The following is a 13,243-nucleotide window of genomic DNA, read 5'->3' on the forward strand; positions in this document are numbered from 1 at the left end:
ATAATAAATGTGTAGATAGCGTCTAAAGACACACCTACTCATGAAGCGAGGCAAAGAGGCGAGCACTGTCTACAGTAACCCCCCCCCCATCAGTCAGCTCCGCATGTGGGTTCTTAAGGAGGACTGACAGGCAGCACGGCAGTATCAATGCTTGTCTGAGGCTTGAGGGTTAACGCCACCTTAAAAATACCGGTAACAGGGCCGATAAGGATGTAGCTTGTCGGTCCAAAAAAAAAAAAAAAAAATTCGCAGCCTTTGCGATTAGAAAATCACGTTTTATGACATTGCAAGAATATCGCAAATGCGATTACTGTAATCGTTCAGCCTTAATTACGAAGAACCTAGACTTGGTGGGAAATATTAGCTGAGTTCAGAACTTGACTTATTAAGACATTTAAATGGATTGGCTGTTGCTCAGGTACTTTATTTCAAGTTTTATTAAGCAGCCCAAGCTCTACGTACATATATTAAATGCAAGTAGACATAGTGCATATGTAAAACCCACTACCAGCAGAAATACCAAAGGTCAATGTGTCTCACTAAAGTAAAAATAACAAAAGTTAATGAATTATTAAAAACTCTTAACTGTACTCAAAGTTCTGATAATTTTTATAAGCTGTTTAAAATGAGGGTTTGCATTCTTTAAGCTGATAACTTCAAATATATTTCTTGGTCATTCACCCTGTTTTTGACTAAACCACAGGCTCTGTCAACATCTATTTATACACTTTCAATGATAATGAGATAATGAGGTTTTTTTTACACAAAAATCCTTTTTAAGGTGCAGTTATTATAGCTGATATAGATTAGCTTGCTGAAGGGTAAGCTATAATCTTGGGGTAAATAACATGAATTGTTCTACTATGCAAGGGTGTTACTTGATTTTATTCAAGTGAATCAAGAACACTTACGTAAATAATACTAAATAAGCTTTTTCATCTATTGGGGTCTTGACATTGGTAACTAGTTAAAACAATAATGAAACTAGGTCTGATTTCTGCATTATTACAAAAGGTGAATATAAAGTACAAGCTTAATGAAGTAAATTAGCAATAAGTCAATGGAAAAGCAGCATTAATTATGTAAAAAATAATAAAATTGTAAATACAGCAATACTGGTTAACTGGTGTAATACATAATAAACATCATATACAATATAAATTATGTTAATGAGTGCATGATATGTTGGATGTGTGGCTATGCTGGTTATGTGTGGTGATGTGGTGCAAAGGGATTAAATGAAATTTAAACAAAGACAAATTGGGAATTAGGTTTTAACTATGATTTGGAAAAGTTGATCAAAGAATTTAATTTGGAAGAAACACCTTTTATTATGAGTATATTGTACGTTTGGTTTTGCCCTCCTTGGCAGAGTGCAGATGACGCCACGTGCCCAGTTGCAAATGAAATGAAAAATAACATTCTTCCTTCTGGCAAGCATGCAGCTTCCGTGGCGATAGTGGTCTACTTAACAAGTTGCTGATTGTAAAGAAAGTTACTGGTTGTAAGAACTATTGCTGAACAAAAGAACAGTTTATAACACTTGGTTCAAATCTAGCCCAGGAGACAGCAGCACAAAAATTGCACTGAAGAAAAAGGAAGAAAGTCTCAGTTTTAAACTCACTGGATGACGTTTTCTAATTGGTTGAGTTCGGTTGGAATTATGGAATCGCAAACCTGTTTGGTGGAACTAAAAAATCAAGTCAAAGGAAAATAAAGAGGGAAATTAGCAGCATTGGGATTGAATGGAAAGTTCAAAGATAGATTATTAAGTACAAAAACTTCTTAAAAAGATATTCTAAACTTTGGAGCACAACATAAAAACAGAAACCAATACTGTATGCCTTAGTGAAACAGTAAACTACATGCACAAAGTTAATAAAATGAAGAATTGTTAAGGATGTCAATGGTTGTCCCCACATTTTCCACGTTTGTTGTTGCTGAATGTTTTTTTTAACCAATAAACGCTCAACAGTGACGCTCCAGTTATTATTAACTATCAAATACTCATTGGAATAATTTGTGTTTGGCTTCTCACAGAAATAATGCCACAAAAACCACAGTTGTCTCTATATAAATTAAACTTGTATTATTATCAGTATTAGTAGTATTAGTCATAATTGGATTAAAATACATTAGATAATTAAAAATGAAAAGGAAACTTGTGTATGTGCTGTAGTAACTGTTTTGATATGTTGGTTTTGATAAGTGAATTTCAAGAGTCGGATGAAATTCATTGTAAAGCTATTTTTACAATGACTTGACCTAAACAAATAGTAATGATTAAAATGATGTTTAGTTGCATCTCAGACAAAGCAGAAATACATGTTTGTTGAGCTACTTGTTGACAGTAATTACTTTCTTGTGAAATCAGAGGGTAACATAAATTTATCATCACACCGAGAGTGTTGTTTTGTGCTTTGTTGTTTATGAAGTGGATATAGGGTAGAAACAATTCCTTTTTTTGTTGCCAGGTTAAACCATTTCCCTGATCTACATTTAGACATAAAACTCATACTTGTGTCTCATATTACATGTTGTGTCTCCTTCAGGTACAAGAATGGTTATGTCTGAACTGTCAGATGCAGCGTGCTTTGGGAATGGACATGACTACACCACGGTCCAAAAGCCAACAACAGATCAACTCTCCTTCTCATCCAACAAATCCTGAACTCAAATCTGATCCCTCCTCTCATCCTGCTCACCAGAAACACGCTCCTCCTCAGACACAGAGTCAGAGTCCAGCACAGGCACATCCAGCGCCTGGCCCCACTAAACAGCTAGGTTCTGCTATCCCAGGTCAACACCAAACAAAGTTACCGCCTGGTGCAGTACCGCTTCCTGGGATGGCAAAGGCACCTTCCCAGCCTGATTTGTCCCGCAGCTCTCCTGCTCACCAACCGCAACATCCCCGGCAAGACCACACACGCAGTGCGGGGAGCTCCCCTTCCCGACAGCCCCCACCTCCAGAGCAGACGTTTGGGAAGCTGTTTGGCTTTGGTGCCTCACTACTCAACCAAGCCAGCACGCTAATATCTGAGACAACTCAACCTCAACAACAGCCTCCGAAACCTGCCCCTAAACCAGGAGGACCACCTGGTCCGGGCGCTGGGGCAGGTAAACCCTCAGGACCTCAGCCTTTGCAGCAAGGGCACCGAGCTCCTGCTGAACGACAACAACAACAACAACAACCACAACCACAACCACAACAACAACAACAACAACCACAACAACAAAAACAACAACAACAACAACAACATCCTCCCCCAGACTCCTCAAAGCCCAAAACATTCTGCCCTCTTTGTAAGACGAACCTCAATGTCGGCAACGCAGCAGAACAACCCAACTACAACACATGTACACAGTGCCACTCCAAAGTGTGCAACATGTGTGGATTCAATCCCACTCCACACCTCGTAGAGGTAAGACCGGTTTGAAAGCTTTTGCTTTTTGCTGTGGCACATGGTGCGCTACATTTATTGACATAAAAAAAAAAAGAGTTATTAATATTTTAGTGTGAGAAATGCTGCATCACGGCTCAGCCAAATGGGTTTCGTTGTTATTCATTTGTGGTTGCCTGGTCTCGCAATGAATAGCTGTGCTCCAAGGCCTCCTACGTGCTATATTCAAGCATTTGGCCTCAGGAGCTGTCACAGCACCAGAAAATGCTGCCATTTGCTTTCTCAAAGGTTTTACAAGATCACATATTTACGACTGTTTAGCTGATGGTGAAAAGTGATTTTGTAAAGATCATCTCTTTATTGCAATAAGCTGCACACACACACACACACATACACATTTTATAGTATATGCATGTTTTATGTAAGCACTGTAGGTTCTTTGCAGCTTTCCAGCTTCTCTTTCTGTTTCTTATTCAGGACCTGCTCATTTATACGCTGTCCCCTTCTATGTTGTTTTCATGTGATTGATAAGAAAATAGAAGTTGCAGCAGCGTACAAAGCAATAACGCAGCCTTCTTATGCAAATTAGGCTTCATTGAAAAATAGCAGTAATAACAGGCTTGCTGCAGAGCTCTGGTACTTTATGGTCGAGTCTTGTCTCCCTGGGCATCTGGCTGTCAATGTCACAAGCACAAGTTGAAGCTGATAATTTGTCAGCTCAGTATCTGCAAAAACTTTTTTGACAACTGTTGCTGTCTTTCAATGAGACGCTCAAACATGAGGTGTTTGTGTTCTGCTGACTGGAGTGTGCCACTCAATACAGCAGAAGGGGTTCTTTTCCAAATCCACGAGTCGTTTTTACAGTCCTCTCATGTGTGCTGGCAGGTGGATCAACCTGGAGGAGAACGTAGGAGAGAACCATGTACATAGTGCGAAACTCGGTTTGTCAGGATTAGTTGTTTTTTAATCTCTTTTTAAGTGTTTTGAAATTTCACACTGCTGAAAACGAAACTCCACGTTGCTGATTTTAACAGCTTATTAATAACCAAGTGTGCTTTACAGAGCTGATACTCTCCTCATAAACTAAAGGTTCAATACAGTAGAAGCTTGGAGTACTAGATGCTTACCTTACCAGGTCAAGCTGGGTCAGCTTTTGATGACCCTTTCTATAAAGAAAAGTACTAGATGCGGTTTATTGCAACCCACTTGTGATTAAAAAAAGAACAAATGCACTTCCAGCTACATTACCACTAATTACTACAGGTGGGACAAAAAATCAAAATGCCGATAATTGTCTCCTTTCCTCGCTTGGTACGATAATCAACATGCTGGCACTAAATATGTTTTTTTTTAATCCCTTCAAGTCAGCATTTGTTGTTTTAGGTTAGAGGTCGACTGATATGGGATTTTCAAAGGCTGATGCCGATACCGATTTTTAAAACAATTTCAGCCGATGGCCAATATCTGAAGCCAATATTTGAGGCTGATATACTTTTTTTAAAAAAGCTCATTGATTATGAAAGACAATTGAAACACTCATATGATATAAATTTATATATTAGAAATTAAATTAAATACACCAATATAACTCTTAACATTTATTGAACTTTAAATATACCCGTACACAACTAAGTAAAACCATAAGTACAGGACGGGTAAGTAGCAGTGAAGCACGACAGCAACAATATACAATGTGCAAGTAGTGGGTTTAAACTAAGTACCTGTTTTAGGTATAACCACTCACTCCTCCCTTCTGTTCACAGCCACCACCATTATACCAAAGCTTCACACATGTCACAATATGCACAACTACATCATCACATCTCACTCTCACTTTGAAATAATCAACTCTTCCCTCACCTTTCCATCTCCTCCCTGCTCCCTTCCCCCTCACTTAGGTGTAACAATGCTCTCTCTTTTTACATCCTCCCTATAATAAAGTGTTTCTTACCTTTCCTTAGGGAGGGCTTGTGATGGTCAACAAAAAAAAAAAAAGGGCCGGTGGCCGATCTTGAAAAGAGTCTATATATCGGTCCGATATATCAGCCGGCCGGTATATAGACTTCTATTTTAAGTTGACACCACATGTTTTTTTTTTTTTTTTTTTTTTTACAAAATAATGAAATAGTACATTTATTATAATGCATAAATGTAAACCTGTGACCGCCACCTGTCCTTGCTAATGAAGGGTGAACTAAACTTCATTAGTGGAAAAGATGTAAAATGAGAGGGCAGTGTTACACCTGAGTGAAGGGGAAATTAAAAGGAGTAAGGAGTTTTTTTTTTCTTTTTTTAGATTAAACCAAAGGCCCTGTTAGTTTTTCTGACTTTTAAAAGGCAATAAACTTTGACTTTTTTTCTATTCAGTGTTTCATCTCAGTCTGTGCTAAATTCTGTGAAACTGACACTAAAATAGTAAATAGTAATAAAACAGTATAGACTGAGATATTCTGCAGTTGACTCCTTTTCTGCTATTATTTATTTTTGAGACAGACAATGCAATGTATTGCGCATTGCTATTGTAATATATTGATTATAATAGAGCAGTGTGTTTCGTATTGTATTGTATTGTGAGGCATTACGCGATTCCACATTGATGACAGTGTTCTGCTACTTTCTCTGTTGCTTTGGTCCATGGACTTATAGTCACCATAGAATATATCTTGTCTTGTCTGGTCTGTCTCGAAGGTGCTGCAGTTAGTTGGTAATGTTTTGGGATTTTAATTGTTGTTTACCCCGAATTTGACTTCTTGAGTATTTTTAAATTGTGGCTGTTTTGTCACTGAATTTGTTTTACTGCTATGAAGAGACACGTAGATTACCAGACTCAGGGAAATAGATGGCAGTTAAAGTATGCAGTGTTGGCTTTTTCTTGGCCATTGTCCTTTTCCTTTCTCTCCGTAGCAATTAGCGTTTCACTTGTTTGCTCACTACAGTGTGCATATTCAGATCCGCCACAGACATTTATGATTCATATTCAGAAATATTCCAGCAACTCTGAAGCAAATCAGTTTCTTGCCTGAGCTGACGCAGCGGTAAAGTAATGGTCAGAGCAGTAATCAAAGATTTGCTTTGATTGCAAGCATAACTGAAATGTGCCTAAAGCCTTCAGCAGAATATTTGATAGAGAATCTTAAAAACATTTTTTTTTTATTGGCGTTTAGTTTGTTCGAAGTTTGGAGAAATTTTGGTTTGTTAGCTTTTAGTCAATCGAAAATCCATCTTTTTGTCCATTCTAGTTTTTTTTTTTTTTCGATGCAGGTGGCTCAAGCGGACAATCATAAGCATCATGTACACTGCAGGAGATTGTTTTTGTTCTAAATAATGCTAAGAATACTGTTCCCCTTACATTGATAATGATGCAATGGATAATTAATTCAGGGCTAATTACACAGAGTCATATCATTTTTAATGAATTGTCAACAATGCTTTAATCTGTGTAGAGACGTGACAGTTTTCCGTGAGCCTGGAAGAACATCGGAGGAGGAGGACAAGAAAGAAAGATGTGAAAGATTGAGGAGGAGGAGGAAAGTGAGAATCAGAGATAATGAGTGAGAGGAGGCCAACTGTCGGTCACACTGCAGAAGATTTCACATCAATTAGAGCTGAACGACATCTGTGGCTTTGAGTAAATACAGCATCCTTGTTTGGGGACTTTTTCTTACACATCATGAGTCTCAAGGAGATTAAATCCAACCTTGTGTCATTGTCACGTCCCCTGAGTTTGGTTATAAACAAAGAACAGAAAAAAAATATACATCTGCACTGGAGTTTCTAATGCTCATTCTTTTTTAAGCACACCATGTTTGTCTTCACTCCTGAATTACTCCTTTTCTGTCCTGCAGAGGTTACATCGGCCTAAAGCAGAAAACGATGTAAAGATATCATATTTTAGCCCTTTTTTTTGCTGTAATGTGGAGACTTCGTCATGCTCAGGGAAAACATGCAAACTCTGTGCAGAGTTTCTACTATTCAGCAGGGATTTGGATTGGACTTTTCTCTGTATTAAAGTGACTTGACTGTTAGGAAAGAGAACAGGCCTTGTGTGGACCAGCGGCAAATGCAACACATTTCTCAAAAACTGTAAGAAAAGTGTTACGAAACAGAAAACACAGCTCATCAATTTTTTAAGTTGGGAGAACATCATAAATAGTTCATGCAGCAAAGCAGGGAGACAGTTCTGTTTGATTTCACACGCCACATAAGGTTATTGTATGTGTTCTCACTATGTACATGCACACGTGTGTGTGTGTGTGTGTGTGTGTGTGTGTGTGCACGTGACTCTCATATATACACATATATAGGTTAGAAATTGGCTGCAAATATCAACATATTTGCCTAGTATTGATTCATTTTGCCCTCGCTGTGTAGTGTATGGAAAAGCCATACAAGCCGACAGGACATTATTTATACTCCTCCCATATAAGAGCGCTCGCATCGTCTCAGTCTATAATATGCACAGCCACAGCAAAGCAATAACAGTAAGAGACTGTGCAAAGAAATCATTTTAACACTCTGTAAAAGATGGAGCTGCTGTAACTGATCTGGTCTTTAGATCGGCTAATGAAAGATGAACTTCCTGATACAATATTTACTTTTTGTGGCGTAAGCGCGGCCAAAATTAAATCCATAACTCTAATAATGAAAAGTATTGATCTCAATTTTTTAGATTTTCAAACACATCTCTAGAATAGCTTGCAAAAAGCCAGTGCCTTGGAGGATGCAGTCAGACGAGTGTGTGAACTAAGGTTGAACGATTTATCGTTTTCTGTTCGAAATTGCAATTTCAGACAATCGTTGCACCGGAAAACAAAACCGGAAAACTGGAGACCGGAACAGACTTGATCCGGACTCGTTTAGTGGCATTAATCTACAACATTCAGTTTCGATGCACACAAAATTTGCAAAGCATTCATGAAATTTGTTGCTTTTATAGAGATAATTTATGAAGGGTATCATTGCAGTCCAAACAAATGCGATGTCGCCATGCGCACGTTCCGCAAGCAACAGTCACTGTGGAGGTAGGACTGATGACATCATCCAGCTAGAACTGATGACATCATCAGTTAGAACATTGGAACATTGGTCCTAACCTCTACAGTGATGATGTTATCAGACCTACCTCCACAGTGATGATGTTATCAGTTAGAAATAATTTATTAGCCAATCACTGCACACTGTAGCCACGTCTGGGCCAGAGCCAATCACTGGAGAGCCCACCCCCACACCCCACCCATTTTGGAACATTGGAATATTAGAACATGAGAACATTGGTCCTACCTCTCCAGCGATGATGTCATCAGTCCTATAGCTACAGTGATGATGTCATCCCTATGTTCCAATGTTGTTATCCAATCATTGGAGAGCCCACCCCCACGCCCTCGCATTACTCCAAAATAACACATGCACACACCTTTCTTGCATTATAGATAGATGGCATTTAATGTTTTAATGGTATAATGTAATTTTTTGTAATGTGTAAATGTTACTATATATTGTAAATATTGCACTGAAAGTTGATTTGAAGAAAATTGTGAATCAGAGAAATTGCAATTAGATCTTTTTCCTAAAATTGTTCAGCCTTGGTGTGAACAAATGTAGCACATGGAAATCTGTGAATGTGTCACAGCTAAACAGGAACACAGTTGATGTTCTCACGTGGAACCACCATGTAGATGAACATGTCAGTCTCATTCTCAAACATGCTTGAAGTGTTTTCTAAAGGTTGGAATTAGCCTGTGTCTCCCTTAGGAGCCTCATCCAAAGCCAGATGGCTGGCGGCATCCAGGCCTGCCGTGCTGAGCTTGGCTGCTCTCAAAGTGATGATGTTAGGCCATTATGGATTCAAAGCACACACCCGGCTTCAATCTAATGCTCGCAACACAAAAATTTATTCCATTACACAAAATCAATGCTTGAATTTAGATTGACAGGCGTGTGCACAACTGAGATATTTGACATTTACTATTACTATTACTATTTTTCAGTGCGTACACTGAATCTGATCTGATTTTGCATTTCAAATACTCCCAAAATTCCATTTTCCTTGCTTTGCTGTAATTACTGAAATACCAGTCATCATTCCAAATATGCTCTATAGGAATTAGTTGAGTTGAATCATGTTAACAATATTTTATTATTTTTTTCCATTCTGTGCACTCTACCAATTTTTCATTTTATTTTTTATTACACAAACACAAGTTTCTGCAGTAGATATGAAAAGTTCTGTGTTTTCATATGCATTTATTGGGCACAAATATGATGAAATTGTTTGATATTCTGCTATAACATGTAGGTCCTAAGGATCCCTTATTTTGGGGGATGGGCGGTCAGCCGATCCTTGCATATGAAACTGATCTTTTCCGCCGATCTTTTCTACCTCCGCAAAGGTCTTAAAGTCGTTCTTAAATTCAGCTACTGTGACCTTTTGCTGTGAGTTGACTGACTGCTACACTGGTTAACAACAACAACAGGCAATAGTATTCAGCTGCTGACGGGACACAAGCCTCTGGCTGGGCGGATGTGCCCCTGGCAGGACGGAAGTGCCCCTGACGTGACAGTGGAAGCTATATTTTAATACGACAAACCTTGAATTTAGCCAGGAAGTGGAGGTGGTTAGAGGTTAAGGTTTGGATTAGGGGTTAGGGGTTAGGGGTTAGGGGTTAAGGGTTAAGGGTTAAGGGTTAAGGTTAAGGTTAGGGTTAGTAAAAAAGGAAGGACAGCAATGTTCTAAACTTTTAATTCATATTTGAATTAACTACCTCATGTGGAGTTAAAACAATATGTTTGTATTGTTTCACAGGTATTGTTCACTGTTTTACAATAAAATAACATTGGAACATTCAAGGTGTATGATGTCAGTTATGGGAAAAAATAAAATCACTATCGGCCAAAATTGGTAGCAGCTGGTCAGGCTTTTAAAAAATTGCTGTCAGTGCAGTTATAATCTGTGTCACTTTGCTATTTCAGTTGCAGGAAGTTAATTGTGTTTTCTGTGATTGCTGTAAATTGGAGGCCCTGCAGATTTAATTCAATTCATCTCAATTTTATTTATATAGCACCAAATATAACAGCGTTATCTCATGGCACTTATCAGATGCTGTCTTTTATTCTACTTGGCTGTTAAGTCAAGCTGCTAAATTGTAAAAAGTAGTGACAATCTTTTCAGTGGGTTTCTTTTAGTTCCTCTCACAAGTTCTTTTCTGTACTTTAACCTTGTCATTATTAAAGTGCTGTGCCAGTCTCCAAACCTTCTCCTTATTATGCCTGTTACGTGCTTTGCCAGTTCATCCTGTCTCAGCAGGCCCTGCCCAGCGACAGCAGGTGCAGCCTGCTTGAGACCTCGCGCAGGACTGTGGCTGGTGAATACTCATGGTCTGACTGTTGTCCTGAATGAGCTAGTGTGCTCTGGTAATACTGGTGAGAGGAGGGTGTCGGTTCGTGGAACTATTAATTGTCATTTACTGGTTGATGTTGTGAGGTTTGTTGTAAACTTTTCTGTTTTGGTTAAACAGTTAATATTTGGTTTGTCTTTAGTAGTAGTAGGGGTGGGAACCTCTGGGTACCTCACGATACAATATACGATACGCGATACAAAGCTCACAATAACAATTATCTCACGATACTGCAATTATCGATATATTGGTCAGAAATCAATCTACGATAATCTGATATAACAAGAAAAAAAAATTAAATGAAAAAATACAATTTTTATTATATTTATTTAATATTTATCTCTGAAAGACACTAAATTGAAAAAGTGTCCTATGAACAGTGACACTATTTTAGTGCAACATTTCTGTAAATAAGTGTTAACATACCAATGCAAATGAATAAGTATCTCCAATAGTGCTTTCTGTAAACAAAAAATAGGGTCTTACCAGTGACACCATTATAGTGCAATATTCCAGTAAACAATATATTGGTTCCTTCAACAAACAGTGACAACATTTCTGTGAAGACCTACCTGCACATTTTAGTGAAAAAGCTGAAAAAGTTAAAAAATTGATACTTTGCGCAAGCAAATCGATAATCGATAGTGCAAAAAAATATTGCGGCACATTGCCGTATCGAGATATCGTCACACTCTTATGTAGTAGTAGTCTTTATTTTGTTATGATTAATAAACACAACCTTATTTCTGCTCTGTATCTGTTTCCTTGTCTTTTATACTGGTTTTGTTATTGTTCCTTTTTCTTACTCCAAGACACCATCACAAGGAACGTAACAATGCCGTTGTTTAATTTATCACATTTTTCTTTCTTTCTACTATCATTGTTTTTTCTTCTTGTTAGCATGCATCAACAGAATTGCTTGCTTTTGGCGCATTGATCAAATTGGCTGTTCTTGTTTTTTTCACTTTCAGTTGACATTGTTTTGTTGGCACTCAGCACTCAGTGTTGTGTGGATATTTTGCAGGGTTGGTTGAAGATAATTTACATTTGAGAATCACAAAAACTATAAAAAGGAGCATATTATTTAATTTTTTTTATTTATTTATTCAGTTCATTTCCAACATGGTTGCAATCACAGAAATTCACTTTGACATTCAGAGCAAAATCACATCATTGTTATTATTTTTTTTTTTTTGTCCTTTTGCATGCCGGAAAGGGCGACGGAAAAGAGCATTTTGCTTATCCAATTGTGTATTGTGTATTCAATATTAAATAAATATAGAGGAATCATTTTTTTGTTGTGTTTTCAATGGGTAGGCGGGAAAAGAAGTCTCTGAGAGAGAGCTAGTTCCAAGTGTTACTAATCCGAATTAAGGACCATCATGATCCGTCTTGAGTCCCTCACTTAAAACCCTAACAAATCAGTGTAAAGAATCACCCACACGAACACCATTTGAGAATATTAAGAAGTGTTCTATTTGATTTTGTGATGCTTTTATGGCAAAATGTGAGTGAATTTGTGGCAATATGACAGGAAGAGGATGAGGATGTACTTCAACAATCGCTCCCTGCTGAGATTATGTGGCACCCAGCACAGATGGCTGGTTGGTTCGGAGGCTTAAATGCCACTCACTCTCATCACTGGGACTTCTGGGGGCTGAAATCACACTCTCAGATTCATTGCTGACACTTCCTCTAATCTTCTGTATGTCATAGATCTCCCTAGATGACACTGGGCCAATTTTCCACAACTCTTTTAATATTTGCTTTTACTCTTCAGTCTCATTTTGGCTGAAATTGCTTTGTTTCATTCAATTTACACATGTTGAAGAAAAGAGAAAAGGATGAAAATCTTTTATGACTTTTTTTTTTTTTTTTTTTTTTTACTGTATTGCATTGCATGTGCTATATTTCCCAAGTTTTCTTTATAGTAAATTACAATGTCAAGCCAACAGCAGCAATAACATCTCCTCTGATGTGTGGTGCTCAGTTTGGCTCAGCATCATATTTAACCTAAACTATTCGCTCTTCTCTCACTCATTCCCTCCTACATTTCGAGCAAATGTGAAAAGCCCACAACTAACTAAATCACCTCTTCACGTCTCATCATCTTCAAGGCCTGGTGGCTATGCTAACAAACGTCAGCGATGCTCAGGGGGCCACTGGCAGTGCTGCGTCTATCCTCGCTGTAACAATCAGATAGGTAGGCCAGTGTAATCCTCCCACGGATGCTACTGGACCTTCCTGTCTCAACACATTTCTTCACTTGCTTCATCAGCATTCCCACTATATATTTCTGCAGCTCCTTAGGTGTGGGAAAACTCCCTAATGCTGGTCTTAAGAAAAGTGGAGGGGGGCTTGGTTGGATTGGGTGTGCTTAGCGTGCACAGGCTGTAAATAGTAAAACACTGGCAACACAGGTATTAAAATTTTGAATCAACGTGTAGG

General features: G+C 38.2%; 1 protein-coding gene across 3 annotated transcripts in view; it reads left to right on the forward strand.

Moving 5' to 3' along the window:
* The window catches only part of bsnb (bassoon (presynaptic cytomatrix protein) b), an 80,764-nt gene that overhangs the window by 29,409 nt on the left and 38,112 nt on the right, over positions 1-13,243 (forward strand). For all 3 annotated transcript variants that reach the window (XM_028445736.1, XM_028445737.1, XM_028445738.1), the window contains exon 3: positions 2,553-3,422. In XM_028445736.1, coding sequence (XP_028301537.1) covers positions 2,553-3,422 — 870 coding nt within the window. The remainder of the gene's footprint in view (positions 1-2,552; positions 3,423-13,243) is intronic.

The sequence above is a fragment of the Gouania willdenowi genome, chromosome 5 (genome assembly GCF_900634775.1).
Source record: "Gouania willdenowi chromosome 5, fGouWil2.1, whole genome shotgun sequence".
Classification (NCBI taxonomy): domain Eukaryota; kingdom Metazoa; phylum Chordata; class Actinopteri; order Blenniiformes; family Gobiesocidae; genus Gouania; species Gouania willdenowi.